General features: G+C 47.3%; 1 protein-coding gene across 1 annotated transcript in view; it reads right to left on the bottom strand.

Annotated features, from left to right (window-relative positions):
• ARID1A (AT-rich interaction domain 1A) overlaps positions 1-16,486 on the bottom strand; it is a 60,589-nt gene that overhangs the window by 19,066 nt on the left and 25,037 nt on the right. The window contains 2 exon segments of the mRNA XM_051637741.1: positions 174-414; positions 15,699-15,812. Coding sequence (XP_051493701.1) covers positions 174-414; positions 15,699-15,812 — 355 coding nt within the window.

Below are 16,486 nucleotides of genomic sequence, written 5' to 3' on the forward strand. Positions count from 1 at the left end.
ACCCACCCATCCTCTACAAGTCAGAGACCTTTTAAAGCAAACAAATGAGATCACAGGACCTCGATAACCACTTGTACTGACCACAAAGCTCCTCCCCACTGGCCATTTCAATTCCCTCTCCAGCTGCATGAGGCAATCCCACCAAAAGATGGGCAGGGGCCCAGCAATGTTACCTGGTACTGCAGCAGGTGAGAGGGGACCAGAGCGGGACTGAGCAACACTAGCTGGAGATCCAACTGGGGATGGGGAGGGTCCTCTGATGCCTGGCAGGTGAGGAGAGGTATGTGGAGAGAAAGGAGACTGAGCTGGGTTACTCTGCTCTCCTTGACTGCTGGAAATCCCTGATGTGCTTACTCCAGGACTCAGGGCTCCTTCTGTACCCATGGGCAGATCATCTATGGAACCAGACAGGTCCTGCAACACAACAGAGAAAGAGATCAGGCAAAAATAAAAGAAGACATGGGGCTTTTCCCTCACACAGCACTAAGAAAGAGTGCATTTCTCCCTCAGGCACACTACAAATAGAAATCAATGAACTCTGTTCATGTAACTGTCAGTAACAGAGGCTGCTGCAGACTGAGGTAACTGCCAAATGTGTCTTCTCCTGCTGCCTGTGTCTGAAACCAAGAGCTCCCAAGCTGGTTTGCTCAGTGCTTGCTGATGGTCCAAACAACTGGCTAATTCTCCTCCTTGCTTCTTTTAATTCAGTTTTGAGGTGAAAAGTTAAAAGAATGCATCAACACCACACATGAAACTGCAAACACAGGAGACAGTCCCTGTGATCCTGGCTTGGAAGAGAAATGTGGCTCAGGCTCTGAAAGACAAACTCCTGCCTCAACCATAATTAATTCATAAACCTCATATGAGCTGGGAAACTACTCACTGGAGATGGATAAAAACAAACTAAACAGAGATTTAAAAGAAAAACCATAAAATACTCTTCAGGGTTCCCATTTCCCTTTATTCCAATACAGCAAAAAATTAGCAGTTACAGTATCAGCCTGGAAAGTTCAGTTTTTCCAGAAAACACCCTTCCCAGTGCCTGTAGCCACCCTGAAGAAGAAAAGCATGAAAAGCCAAGGAAATCCAAACCTCCAAGGGCCACAGTAGCCATGGCAAACTGACAGCACCAAAAAATCAGCTGGCAAGCCTGAAAAATGGGGCTGCTTCCAAGAAGATGATGTGTAGATCCAACATGCACAATTACAGCAGCTGTTTGGTAATGAGGTGCATCAGCTTGGCCTGGAATAAATGAGGCAGTAACAGCCCAAAACAGAGTAAGCATTTGAACAGAAAGGTGGGAAGCTAACACTGTTCCAGGGATTAGATAAAATCTCTGCAGAGCTTCCAAGGATCTCAGCAGGTGAAGAAGTAGCAGAGCCAAGCTTACCAGGACTTCACCTACCCCTTCCCTTGTCTTCTAGAGGAATCAACTCTGGATCAGAAATGTTCTGGACTGAGCCCTGAAGGCATTTCAGATCAACTCCCTCTGCACAGAACTCAGCTGACCAGCATGGGCAGAGCCAACCTCCTTTAAAACACCACATAGAGGCAAGTGATAAACAACTTGGGACACCCTGGTCTCATTTACACAGCCTGGATGGAGCCTTGTTTAGCAGCAGTTCAGGTGACATTTCTCCAGCTCTGGGCAGTGTGGAGGAACCTCAGACACAAGATACTGCAAACTTATCAGGCTCCAGAAGCAAGAGCCCTATCACTCTGCAACACCCGCCTGCCAGGTGATGTGTGAAAAGGCTCTGGCAGCACATCCCCATCACCTCAGCTGGAGAAGTCTCCACATCCTAGGAAGGGGAAAACTGGGGCTATGGACGACTTCACAGCAGCCTTCAGTACCTGAAGAGGCTCCAGGAAAGCTGGGGAGGGACTTGGGACAAAGGCAGGGAGGGAGAGGACAAGGGGGATGGATTAAAACTGGCAGAGGGGAGATGGAGGTTGGACATGAGGAGGAAATTCTTTGCTGTGAGGGTGGTGAGACCCTGGCCCAGGTTGCCCGGGGAAGCTGTGGCTGCCCCATCCCTGGCAGTGTTGAAGGGCAGGTTGGATGGGGCTTGGAGCAACCTGGGCTGGTGGGAGGTGTCCCTGCCCATGCAGGGGGTTGGGACTGGATGATCCTTAAGGTCCCTCCCAACCCAAACCATTCCATGATTCTATGAATAAAAAACTACCCAGGAGATACCCAACCACCTCATCACACTTGTTGGACAGACAGAGACATTCAGAAGGACAGAGTTGGGCACCAGCTGCACCTGGTTCAGCTGTCTGCTGCAGCAGGGCAGCCTTGTGTATTTTAACAGTGGAATTTGATTAAAATGTTCCTAACAAGTGCTGGCAAATGCTACATTTGAGCTGAAAATGCCAGTCACTTGGTGGGATGACCGAGTGCTTAGTATGTCCTTCCACTCCTGCTTCTGTTTGAGAGATCCCTTCCTGCACAACAGTCTCAGAGGTATATTTGCTTACTGCTGAAGTATTATCTTCCTGAGGACAAAAAAAAACCAATAAAAGCTTTTTGTTTTATTTCAATACAAGCTAAAAAAACTGCAGAAAAGGCCTAAAAATAGTGCTCAAAGAGCTCTTGCAATTTTCACTGCCTTCCTATTGTAACATTAAAAGCATTGCCCCTTTATGCAGCCACTTGGCCTTTCCCTCCCTCCCCCTGACAACTCTGACAAACTCCACATTCCTACTGCAGAAACCATCTGAAGTGGGAGTAGAGAGCCAGTATTTCCAATATTTTGCATTAAAAAGCATCAACCAACACAAACAATCAAGAGCAAAGCACTCCTCTCCCTGGGACACTGCATCTAACTCGAGCCACTGGTAAAAGAAACACCTCTAGATTCACCTCAGAGTCAAAGAAGGGACCAGAATGTCCAGAAGTCAATTCAGTCCAAGCTAGAATTGGACTGAAATACTGACATTTCCTTTAAATACATTAAGAAACTTTCAGTGTGAATCACCAATTGCATCCAAACAGTGTTTTCATCATCACTGAAGTGAAGGCCAAAACCCTTTGCAGCTTTAAAATCCCCCTCACCATGAGCTGGTGTGGGGAGGACATTGCAGAGCAGAGGGATCAACCCTAGAGCTACATAAGAGAATTTTAGGCTTGAAAGAAAGAAGTGTACACCTGAGACAAAACACTGGCATGGAAGGACAGACACAGAGTAAGTGTGTAAGGTGAAATGTGAGAAGTTTCCTTCTGTTAGCAGGAGTCTAAGTGACATGGTTCTCCAAGAGGCAAGAGAAGGTTTTCCTCCAGGATGTGAGGAGGTCCCTGTCTGCTTCATGAGCAACAGTCATACATGAACTGGGCAGACTAGGAGGATATGACTTGGTAATGCCAGGCAGGAAAAGATCTGCAAGACAGAAAATGAAGCAACATTGAAAACTGTTTGAAAATTAACTCCTAAGGAACTGGACAACAATCTCTAAGGCCTTCCACTCTGCCTAGGCATCAAAGCTCAGCCTAAGTACTGCAAGTCATTAAAAACATTAATTAAGCAGGTTAATAGAGGGTTGCTTTAGCCATGGGAGCAAGGCCCCTCTGCATTGCCAGCACACCATCCCAGACCTCACAGGGGAAACAGAGGCCTTCCAGCTACAAGGCTGGGGATGAGACTCTCAGATCAGTTTAAAGTTAAAAGTCAATGACACATCAACCTTTTTTTGGATAGTAGGACATGAGTTGAAACAGGACCATCAAAATCACATCACTCATAGAGCGACTTTCACCTCTAAAGATCTGCAAGTTTAAGGAATTGCAACAATCAAGTCATTTCCCAGCAAAGAAACAGGTTGAAAGCACAGCCCCATTTTCTGAGTGTGTTATTCAGCAGGACTAAGTATCTCAGAAGTGTGACTCCTGCAAGGGGAAGGCAAGAAGCAGGGACTGGAGTGCCCAAGTGCAGGCAGCTAACCAGTAAGGAGCTGATTTCCCATCTATCAAGTTGTTTTCTCAGGGTACCAACCATCAAAGCACAGAGTGGGGTTTATTTTTTTTTACCCAAACCTAAAGGACACCCTCACATTTACTCAAGTGCACCACAAACCAGGGGAAAAGGAAATCTCCCAATCTCTCTCTGTTTTAAGGAGCAGAGGAGGCTTTTTAAAAATAAGAAAACCTCACTAAAATAATAGAGAGCTGCTGCTGTCAGTGGGTTCTGGATGAAGCCCAAGAGGAGAGGGCCAGGGAGGTTTTATTTGCCTCCTGCAGAGCACCAGGAGGAGACCTGGAAAGAGGCAGCAGCTCGAGGAGAAGGGTCCTCTTCCCTCCTCCCACGAGCAGAGCCAATGGAGCTGAGACAGGAGGTGAGGCTCAACAGCAGTAACTCTGCCAGCTTGAAGGAAACGTCAGGGTCTGGAGAATTTCCTCACGTGTTTCCAATGTGGTGGGTTGTTGTTTTTTGGTGGGTTTTTTTAATGCATTTTATTGCTCATCTGCCATGCAGATCAAAAACGCTGGAGGGATTCCAACTATTTCACACAGAATCTCACACTCCAGGCTGGCTGCAGCCCCAAAGCCTGAGTTTCTTCACTTGAAATACTGCCCAGTGTTATTTTGGGATGTGACCTGATAGCGGAAGCCCACGGGGACCCTGCCACGATAACTGTTCCAGCTGTGATTGGCTGCCCAGTGCCAGCACGGGGCTGTCAGGACTGCTGACAAACCAGGACTCAGCAGCTCACACCTCCTTTTCACACCACAACAAAACCATGCCCGAAATCACACAATCTGGTACCCAAAGGAGGGGGCAGGGGAGTTCATGTCTCTCAGGGAAAGGGTTACAAGTCCTGGCATGACCAACAGAAGGGAGCTGGTTGGTTGATGTTGGAACAGCAAGGTCTCTTTTACATGAAAAGAGGAACAACCGTTTCACTACCTGATACAACCTCATTTGTTAAACAAACATAAAGATGAAACAAGAAGAAATACTTCAGATCAAGGTAAGAAAATCTCAGAGGAGAAGAGATTTAAGGCTCTGCTCTGGCCCATCCCACTGATCTGGAAGAGCAGGAAGACTGACCAGAAAGCAGCAAATTGATCTCCCAGCTGGGACCTGCTGCTCCTTCCTCTCCTGCTCCCCTGCCCATCCCAGCACAAGTGCATATGGAAAGTGTGGGGGAAGAGGGAAGGAGCACAGCCAGGCTGCAGTGATTGTAGGCACTGTCAGATCACCAGATAGCACTCAAGGAAATTATGATAGCATGTGGTAGAGCTTATAAATTCTGTAAGGCCAGTTGTTTCCACAAACATGCTGACCAGCAAGATCAGAGAACAATGGCTAAATTTATTCCCTGATTCTTTCTGAAAGGGAAAAAGCCTCTTCGTTGCTTCTGACTAATTGAAATACCTACTTTCTATTACAACTTCATTTTCCCTGCAGTTTCTTATCCACTCATTCAAGAACACTGAAAAATCACCAGCTTGTCTTTTCCTTCCCCTTTTATTTCCACACCCAAAATACCTCCATCCTCTGGATCACAAAAATGATCTTTACAGCACCAAAAGCACCTTCTAGTTGATCATGGTTCTTGATGATCATGGTTCTTGATGCATGTATGGGCTGGACAAGAGACAAGGAGGAGGAAGGATGCATGCTGGGTGGCTCCAATAAAGCCTCTCACCACATCTAGAACATTTCTGGAATTTAAAGCAACGTGGAAGATCCTGTTAACACTCTGTGCTCTGTCGTAGTTTGGGAGGAGTGCAGTAGAAACAAAAAATACCTATTTTTAAGCTTCCAGTTTACCTGCTACTGGTCCTGTGTTCATACATGTGCAGGAAGCACATTTTTCTGCACGTTCATCCACATTCCCAAGCTACCCATGATGACTAAAGTCTAGTCAAATCCAACCAAAGCCCAGCTGATGCCCCCTTGGCCATGCAGGTCTTTCCTCAACCTAGCTCCTACCTCCTACTCTCCCAGGCACTGAAAAGTCTGCTTTTAGTTTAACAGGTTAAACTAAACAGACTTTCTCCTGGCATGAAAAATAAGGAATGTCCAGGAAGAAGATCACTGCCACACTAGCACAAGCTGCACAGGACATGTCTGTGTTTTATGAAAGCTTTTTAAATTCATGGCCTTACCTCTGCTCTCATATTCCCTTTCAAAATGGGTCACTGGAAGGAACAAAGAGAATTAATTATACACTAAAATCACTGGGTTTGGCCCCTCGGATACGCCCCTGGAAGCTCAGCCTCTGATTTGAGCAAGGACCCCATGTGAGCAACTCTAAACTAGACAGTTCCCAGGTTCTGCAGCAAGTTCTTCAGGAGGAAAACCCAAGATCCAGGTTACAAAACTAAGCGCACATAAAAAGTCAGGACCCATTATATGCCACTTACTCATCCTTCAGGAGAGGAAATAAGTGCTGGACTTTTACTACTTCAAGGGAAAACCACCTGCCCACTAAAACAAGCATCAGGAAGGTAACAAGGCTGCAGCCTCTGCTAGATGGAGTCCATGTTCCCTTCCCTTACAAGGAGTTGAAGCTCCTCTTCGGCACCACCGCTGACAATTACAAACCTAAGATGGGGACTAGAACATGGAAGAGAGATTTGTGCAGTTTTCTTGCTCAAAAAAGAAGCTGCAAAAAGCTCATTCTTCCCGGCTGGCTTTAGACAAACTGGGAGAAGCTGCTGGCTCTAGCTGCACTGCAGGAAAAAGAGCATTTGGAAAGGAGGCTGTCAGGAGGAGGGGCTCAATGTCACGCAAAGAAATTTTACTCTGATTGCAAAAAATAAGCTGCTGTTTTAATCCACCTCAGGAAACCTAGGGGAGTCCAGTCCATTTGGCAGAAAGAAGGTACAAAATTTAAAAAAAATGAGAGGATGACAGAGGGAAGTGCTGCTGGCTTTACCACATTCCTGCAAGGGGAGACCTTGCAGAACAGCCAGCGCTGCAACCGCAGCAGCCATTGATTTTTCAGAGGTCGATACTCCACTCCCACTGATCTACTCTCAGAAGCTTTAATCACATCTACTGCTCCTACCCTGCGTGCCACCCCTCCTTCTCTTCCCCCTCCAAATAAAATTAAAACTAAAAAAACCACCACAACAACAAAAAAAAGGGGGTGAGGAGGGTTTTCCTCCCCCTCCAGAGCGAACAGACAGAGATTTTATATTCTCGGTCTTTGGAGAGAGGAGATGCAGAAGCTGTAGTTGCAGCACAAAGTGGAGAAGGAGGAACATGATTCATCCACAGAACAAGATGTCGCTGAAGGGAAAACCCAGTGCCTGGAAGGCCACCATTCCCACTCAGGGTGCTGAGCTCCTCTGCAGGACCCTCTCTAGCAAAATTCTTCCAGAAGAGAGTTTCCATTTAACCCTTTGAAAGCTGCTCAGCTTCTAAAAAATACTCCCAGGTTTATCTAAACATTGATCCAGCAAGAGGTTCCAAGCAGCAGTAGCAAATGCTCACATTCTGCTTGACAGGGCAGGGTTGCTTTGGCCAACACACAAGCTGCCCAGCCATCCAGCAGCAGGGCTGCCACACAGGAAGAATCATAGAACCATTCAGGTTGGAAAAGACCCCTGGGATCACCGAGTCCAACCATCATCCCTACTCTACAAAGTTCTCCCCTAAACCATCTCCACCAAAGATAAAGCCTCCAGCTTCAATTGGAGGTTTCAACCCTAAAACCAGTTGCAGGGAAGAAGCAGGGAGGACCCCAGGCACGAAGAACAACAACTTCACATCTGAAAGTTCAGCAACAGATTTTTTTTGGAGGGTGTTGGGGATGCAGCTGGAGAGCCCTACAAGTCAACCACATCCATCAGAAGGCTGGTCTGACATCAAGTGCAAGCAAGAAACTAGCCTGGGTCTCTGATGACAAACCACAATCTGTTTATTTACAGAGCTTTTGTTTTCCTTCCAGAGGTTTTTAAGTATTTCTACGTCAGTCTGAAGACAAACCCCAGGCCATATAAAAGGCTAAATCACATCGTGGGCAGGAAGTTTCCCTCTTCTTGCCAGCCAGAAGGACATTCCCATTCCCCAGCAGTGCTTCCTCTGGAAGGCACTTTCCAGTCTTCAATGTGTTCAATTTAGACTCCAAAGCATTTAGTCATCTCAGCACGTGATTGTGCCACCACGCCAACCACACGAGTCAGGGTGGGCAAAGAAATACAGCACAGGCAGGAGTCTGAACTCATTCAAAAATTTAAAAGGCCCCTGTTCAGGCCAACACTTTGGATTTTAAGACAACTCAGCTTTTAGTGTTATCAGCCTCTCTGAAACAACTAAGAGCGACAGAATGAATCTGTAAAAAAGCAGGAGGAAAGGTTTTAGGAGGGAAGATTTCTAAGGCATCAGGTATTTGCAAGCCTGATGAATCTGGCAGGCCTCTGGCTGGCAAACCTGCTGAAGAGAGAGCTGGAAACTGGCAGCTCCTTCCAAAGCCCCTGGTACCTGTGGGGAGGCTGGAGCCACACGAAGGGCTACGGCTGAGCCCCCAACACTGCCAGCTGGGGCATCTACAGAGAAACCTCTTCCAGTCAAGAAGCTGTGTGTGACCCTGCACCCTGGTACAGCTGAGCTGGATGGGACAGGGACTCTGGAGACACATTTGGAAAGAACCAAGGAAATTCTCCTCTCACCCTGGCTCAGAGCAGTGAGCCTGCACGGGAAGAGGTAACATAACCATGGAAACCTGGCCCAGGCCAGACACTGACGTACACCCAGTGCCACCCTCGGGGTCAGGGTGCCAGGACAGTCAATTCTGGAGATGTCACTTCTTGGCATTGCAGGAAATGCAACTTTTGTCCTCTTTTTTTTTTTTTTACCAAGCTTTCTATTTTTCTGAGTAAGACCCGATTCAAAATGACGATAAAACCCAATTACACAACCCCCTCCTCCCTCCTCCAGCCACCAGGACTTGTCTGAATCACAGCGTGAACCTTGTACCCACACGGGCACCAGCCCATGGGAGCAGGGTGGCTGCTGCAGGCAGGGAGCAGAGCAGACCCAGCCCTGGGCCCCTGCCATGCCCCACATTTGAGCACCACGTGGAAACACTCTCTCCACAGCATTTATGACCCTGCACATCTCCAAGATGAGTCGGATCCAGCACATCAAAAGGGCCTGAAGAGGAGAATTCTTCCTGTAAACTGAAAGCTCAGGTGTGGCAGCGTTTAGAAGGCGTGTAGCGCTGCCCAAGTCAAACACCTTCATTTGTCCCTGCAACCGCCCCACGCAGCAGATGAAGGTCACCCCAATATGGACCATCCCTCCCCCCAGAATGGTGTGGGACCTCTGGCTGGGTTCAGTTTTGATGGAAAGGGAAGAGGGTGAAGTCCTTATGCCTGACACCGGACTGAGAAGAGGCTTCCGCGCATCTTGGGTCTCCAATGACACAAAGTCAGCAGCAAAAAGGAAGTGAAAAACTGATTTCCCTGCCCTACAACAAGGAGCTCCTGGAAAAGCAGAGGGTGATCTCACAAGGACGTCCTGCAAAAGCGGTGGGTGACCTGGTGAGGAGCTCCTGGAGAAGCAGAAGATGACCTCGGGAGCAGCTCCTGGAAAAGGGGACGGTGACCTGGTGAGGAGCTCCTGGAAAAGGGGAGGGTGACCCTGTGAGGCACAAGGAATGGCTCTGTGCTCTCCAGCTGCAGCAGTGCAGGGGATGCGTGTGACAGAGCCCAGACTATTGTTCAGGATCCAAGAGCAGCACTGATCATCCTACAGCAATTTCCTGACAAAACACCCACCCGCCCAGCCACGCCAGCGAGGCCTACAGAGAACAAGGGCCCGTCCTCTGCAGAGCCAGCCGGCCACCTCGGCACGGAGCAAGCTGTCTCCTCTTTTCAGTGTGTCCATAAGCAAAATCACTCCTAAGACAAGGAAAAGCTGGGGGTTAGGGGAATCTGAGCGAGGCGTGCAGGCAGGAAGCAGAGCTGAGCTGCTCACGACCAGAATAGAAACAGGAAACGAGCCCAGCATCGAGCGCAGCGCGGCTGCCAGCGGGGCTGCACCACAGCTCCCGCTCCAAAGGGACATTTATTGGAAGCTGAGGGGTCCACACAGCCCAGAGTGGGCCCAGAGAGAGGTGGGGATTTTTCTTCCTGAGGACAGGGTGGGATTAGATCCGTTCAAACCCAGAGGAAAGGGTGGGAGGAGAGAAAATTGCCACATGGACAAATAGCTGAGCAACGAGAAGCAGGTCACGGGCAGCAAAACACTGCTGAGCTGAAGCACTGGAGTGGCTGGAAGATTAGGGAAGATTTAGGAGTGGCAATGCATGCTCTCCACAGCTATAGAGGTTATTAGCCAAATAAAAATTTAAAAAGAAGAATTTAAAAAAGCTAGAGCCTTCTCAGTAAAGCACACAAAAATCGCAGCCACGATCACACGTCAAGAAAAACTCAGTCAGAGGAGCCTCGGTCAGGGCAACTTCAACTTATTGTACCACCATAACTTGGGATAGAAAACCTTCATATCAGCATAAAATGGAATGCACCAATCTCTCTAATCCCAGTGTTTCAGGTATCGTGCTCCTCTGGGCAAGCCTGCAGGCTCTGGTGTGTTTATCTGCAGATCCACTGTGATGCCCAAGCAGCCCAGCATGCAGCTCCCCTGCTTTGAAATGCATACATCGCTAATCCCTCTCTTAAGGCAAGCAATAAGACAAGCTCAAAAGGCCAAATACAAACCAAACAGAAGCAGGAAGTCCCATATGGGGGGGGGGGGGGGGGGGGGGGAAAGGAAAAAAATAAAAAGAGCTTGAAGTGACCAGAAGATTCAACTAGAAAAGATTCTTCTCCCCTGGCCCCCAAAAAATTGTCAAAATGATTAATTTTAAAGCTCAAAGAATTTTTAAGAAAGTGTTCATTTCCTGGGCTGCACCTCCCTGCCCATCCATGGCAGCTTTGAGACAGTTTTTTGCTGCCTTTCATTCAGCCTGTTGCTTGGATTATTTCCAGGTCAGGGGACACAGCTGACAGAGCTCAACTTTATTCCACCTCAAGTACCTTCAGAGTACAAGTTGAAATGACCACTTTGTAAGAGCAGAAAATCCAAACAGTGCTTCTGTGACAAGTTTCAGCACCTAAATTCAGAAACTATTTAAGAAAGGAGGAGATAATACAAGCAAAACCACCCCACAACTGCTGGGGATATTCAGAGAAAGGTTCTTGCTAAACAGGCCCAAACTCTGCAGCCTCAGACCTCTCCCCTTCCCACAAAACCTCCTCTTGCTAAATCCAAACTGCAAAGACCCAAGACCAGAACACACGTGGCAGGAGTTAAACGTGGATCAGGAATTTGTTTTCAGTTGGTTCTGTTCCTTTCTGTCACTGACCAGATACCTTCCAGCTCTCAAGTCAGAGATGAAGCAAAGTGAAATGCAGCTGAAGAAGCAAAACAGTTTTCCAACAGTGCAAATAATGGATCTTAAAACCATTTCTACTCCACATGAAGATGAAAATAAGTTGCCCAGGACAGGGTGTCTCCCTCAGACTGCACAGTACACCAACCAAAAGAAACCAAGGCCATTGTGAGGTGACAATTCTGAAGCTTCTGTCCAACCTGCTCCAGTTTGTTTCATTACAGATTCACTGCAACAAAAACACAGACACAACCTTGGTGTTTCAGGACATCCTCAACCCTGCCAGTATCTGCCCTCTTGGTTCCACCAGAAGCCCCACACCGTGCAGAACCTTTCCTATCAAAGCATTGCTGAAAACAATACCTCTCACTTAAGTTTTGGTTTCCACAGACAGGAAGTGAAGAAATGGCAGAAGGTCCAGTGAAAAGCAAATACAAGCCAGTATGTACTGGCATCAAATCAGGTTTGCTTGATAAATGTCTTTTGGGGCCAGCCTGGAAGTCCTAACACCACAGATACCAACTTCTGCGGTTGGGAAGGTATCAACAGCCTGGTGTGGTAACCACTGTCTCAATCCTCTACTCCTCTTTCACCTCAAAGACACGAGGAACTTGCTCTCAACTCCTGCAGGGCAGCCCACAAGACAAGACTGGGGCAGGATAAGAATCTACTGCAGGTTCAAAAATGAGATACAAAATCCCTCCCAACAAACCTCAAACTCCAAAGAACTTTGTAGCAAAACTGCTTTGCAAGCCTAACCCAAAGGGATGTCCTAGCACCCTATTTGCTTCCCCTCCACTTGTTACCAGCACCTTCCACGTTTAAGCAGAAGGAAACATCTGACTCCTACATTCTCAGAATCCCAGACTCAAAAGGTAAAGACACCAAATAAACTGGATACGACTTGCCAGAAGAATTTTTTGCTAAGGAGAAGAGACATGGGGATCTCCCGGGAGAAAGAGATTTTTATTAAGGATTACTCTTCCTCTCTTACACCCAGACATAAAAGACTGCACTTCTCTTCTCCCATACACAAAGACAATCTTAGTTGAGCTGCAATCCTGACAGAACATCCCTAGGGATGCAGCAAGTTCTTCAGAGGAATTCTTCCCCCAGCCTGCTACAGGAAAAGAGAACCAGCCAGGACACACGTGAGGATGCATGACTCTTTCAAAGGCATTTGTGAGTTTGAGTTAGCACCAACATTCTGCCCAAAATACAGAAAGTATCATATTCAGAGAAGGAACAACCCTTGAGGTGGAGCAGCCTGTAACTCCTGCAGAAATGGAAGGTCAGCCATTTTGCTACTTACAAAGGAGCATCACAGAAATCAGTTCTTTGCTTCTTCTGCTGTTACAAAATCAGAAGGTGGGAAAATGGTCATGAAAAAGTCTAGTTAGTGACACAAAAATCATGACTGGGACAATATCTCAAAGACCTCCACACAGAACAACCAAGGTGATGTTTCTCAGGCAGATACTAACAAAGGCAGGAAGAGCTCACAGGAGTTGGACAACCTGACAACGTCACCAGCAAGGAGAACACTCACCTCCTGAGAAACTCATGGGGTCAGCCAAAGAAATATTGCCCCCTTTATTGCTCAGAAGCCCCACAGGAACATTGATGTACAGCAACACTAAGGCTACAGACTCATAAAGCAGCAGGTACAGAAATTTAACACTTCATAAGAACCCAAAAAGCAGCAACATCCTTTTCCTGCTGGAGCTGATCTATGTTTAATTGAAGATAATGCATGGAATGATCTGCCCTGATTCCAAGACGCCCAGTGAGCTATTCCACAACACCCACTGAGGCTTGGAAAAGGGCTCAAAACTCCACAAAAGAAGCCCACAAACCAACTATGCTTCTGTAAGTCATACATAATGGCAAAACAGGGATCTAGGAATCCCCCTGAGTAGGATAAAACTTCCTAAAAGACAGACTGAGCAATATAAGGAAGATAAAAAGAAATTGATAGCACCCTTCCATGTAGCTCTTCTGTTTCTAAGCATTCCCAGGCCAAATTTTGTGCAAGAGGTTGAGCAAAGAGTTGGCTTCCATAAACCTCAGAGATCTTTCCCTTTCAACCACTTCACAGCATCCCTGTCTAATTCAGTTCTCAATTTGCAGACAAGGGTGCTGGTCTTGTCCTACAAGATCCTAACAAGAAGACAAGGAATTATGAAACACATAGAAGAATTAGGGTTTCTGCAGGGGGGGGTGTCCTCCTTATTTAGTTTTTGACTACCAAGGAACAGAAGGCCCAAAAATACAGTGGAGCTGGATGAGCTAAAGACTTCTTGATTTCTTAAATGCAAATTATATCATGATAAAGTCAGAAGATTACTATAAAATCTGCTTAAAACAGAAGTGAGAGTACAGCTGGCCAGTTCTAAAAGCTGGATCAATTTTTTGCACCCTGGATTTCTCTTCAGCAAACCTCTGAGGTACCTGACCAGAGCTGGGAGTGTTCAGCCTGGAGAAGAGAAGGCTCCAGGGAGACCTTAGAGCACCTTCCAGGGCCTGAAGGGGCTCCAGGAAAGCTGGGGAGGGACTTGGGACAAGGGCAGGGAGGGAGAGGACAAGGGGGGATGGATTAAAACTGGCAGAGGGGAGATGGAGGTTGGACATGAGGAGGAAATTCTTGGGTGTGAGGGTGGTGAGACCCTGGCCCAGGTTGCCCAGGGAAGCTGTGGCTGCCCCATCCCTGGCAGTGTTGAAGGGCAGGTTGGATGGGGCTTGGAGCAACCTGGGCTGGTGGGAGGTGCCCCTGCCCATGCAGGGGGTTGGAACCAGATGATCTTTAAGGTCCCTTCCAACCCAAACCATCCTGTGATTCTATGAGATTCCCTCATTCCCAAGCTCCTTCCCTCTCCCAGCAGAGACAACCATCCTCTCTTAAACTGCTTGGGAAAAAGGAAAACTCGAAAAGGGCCGAATTCATTTAACCACAAGGTATAAACCAAACTCCCACTTGGTGCTGAGAAGGAGCCACTTCTGCAAAGCAGAGGAATTAATTCCTATAATCTGAGTCAGAGGGCGCTGATTGGCAGGATTCAGGAAGGCTCTATCAACAATGCTACTGAGCAGGACTTCCCACTGTTCAGAGCTAGAGCAATTTCTTCAATTACTTCAGTGGCTTCACTCTTCCTACATTCTTTGCCAGGAGATGGGTCACATGGAAGAACTTGTGGAGAGGCAGAGTGGAAAGAATCATGCTATTTAAAAGGATTTTTTCCCCAGGCCTCAGAACAAATTAAATCTTTGTAATCAGGGTCCAGAAGGCAAAAACAAAAAAATGAAAGGAAAAGAAAGAAAAAAAGAAATAACCCACAGCTACTCCCATTAGGTGGTCAGAATGAGAATGACTTTGTATTTTGGGTGACAATTTGTACCCACGATCCAAAGGAATTATTTCAAGGGGCTCACAACAAAGCCCTTCTCACTGCTGAGAGCAAAAATAACTCTGCTACATCCACAACTCACTCTCCTCTGGCCAATCCAGCTGCAGTTTGGAAAACTGACTTAGCCAGTGGCTAAATAAAAAAATAATAATTAAAAAAATAAAGCTCACTCACTTCCTCCTGGTTACAATGAAAGTAAGCAGGAAAATCAGAATTCAGCAGCTCCAAACTTCTCCTCCAAGCCAGAGGTGCAGATCAGCTCGTGTAAACTAATCTAAACTTTTAACTCTTCTCCATTTTCTTGATGTTTTAACCCAAAGTTAAACTTCTCTGGGCCAAAACTGGACTAGTTGAGCACTGATCTCACACCCAACTGTTCACTGTCCAGACAGCAACCAGAACCTAAAAGAAAATATAATTCTCCATCTGTCAAGGAAGGAGCTATGATGGGTCATCCTCACTCCAGGTACTAATAAACTTGTCTTTTTCACCAATTGCTCAGTCAGATTGGACCAAAGCAGCTTTAAATCAGCAGGATAAGGATCCAGGGAGAGAAAGGGAAGCACACTGCTGGTCTGCTAACCACCCAGGGGCTGAAGGAACAAGAAAACAGAGTAAAAAAAACTGGACACCTTCCCCTAAGGGTCAGGGTCTGTAACAGCAGTCAGGAACTTCAAACACTGCAAACAGAAAGATTAAAAGCAGTAACAACCTTTTCAGTAGAAGCCAGGGATCAGAGCATTTAGGGTTAAACTTGACTCTCAAACCCATTACTTTTGTAAATTACATTTAATCTCCAGTGGGAAGAAGCTAATGACTTAGTAAAAAAGCCCAGGCAGGTTCCATCATTCCCATTTCCATGTGGAATATGACCAGTGCTGATCTGTCCTGCTGTGCTTCTGACTGTCCTCACCCCATTCCCTTCCAGATCAGCTCACAACTCACTGGCAGACTTGAAGGTCTGGACTGAAGATTCAAGTTCATGTCTTCTTGCCCTTTACTGGAAGCCATTGAGGGAGCAGATGATGCCTGGGACCCAAAAGAGTCTTGAGATAACTCCTGAAACACCAAAAACAAACCACAAATGGGAATAAAATAAAGGCTCTGCTGGAATCACTCTGGTATATTCTCACATTGTGGGAAGAATTATGTAGCCTGGGTGACACTTGTCCAAAACAGTGAGGAGTTCAAACCAGCAGCCTAGTGCTCTGCTGGAGGACACACACTGGAGGGGAAGTCTAAAACAGGACAAAACAGCAACGCTCCTTATCATCATAGACTGGTTTGGGTTGGAACGGACCTTGAAGATCATCCAGTTCCAACACCCCTGCATGGGCAGGGACACCTCCCACCAGCCCAGGTTGCTCCAAGCCCCATCCAACCTGCCCTTCAACACTGCCAGGGATGGGGCAGCCACAGCTTCCCTGGGCAACCTGGGCCAGGCTCTCACCACCCTCACACCCAAGAATTTCCTCCTCATCTCCAACCTCCATCTCCCCTCTGCCAGTTTTCATCCATCCCCCTTGTCCTCTCCCTCCCTGCCCTTGTCCCAAGTCCCTCCTCAGCTTTCCTGGAGCCCCTTCAGGCACTGGAAGCTGCTCTAAGGTCTCCCTGGAGCCTTCTCTTCTCCAGGCTGAACACCCCAACTCTCCCAGCCTGTCTCCAGAGCAGAGCTGCTCCAGCCCTTGGATCATCTGTGGCCTCCTCTGGCCTCTCTCCAGGAGCTCCACATC

The sequence above is a fragment of the Apus apus genome, chromosome 21 (assembly GCF_020740795.1).
Source record: "Apus apus isolate bApuApu2 chromosome 21, bApuApu2.pri.cur, whole genome shotgun sequence".
In the NCBI taxonomy this organism is placed as follows: domain Eukaryota; kingdom Metazoa; phylum Chordata; class Aves; order Apodiformes; family Apodidae; genus Apus; species Apus apus.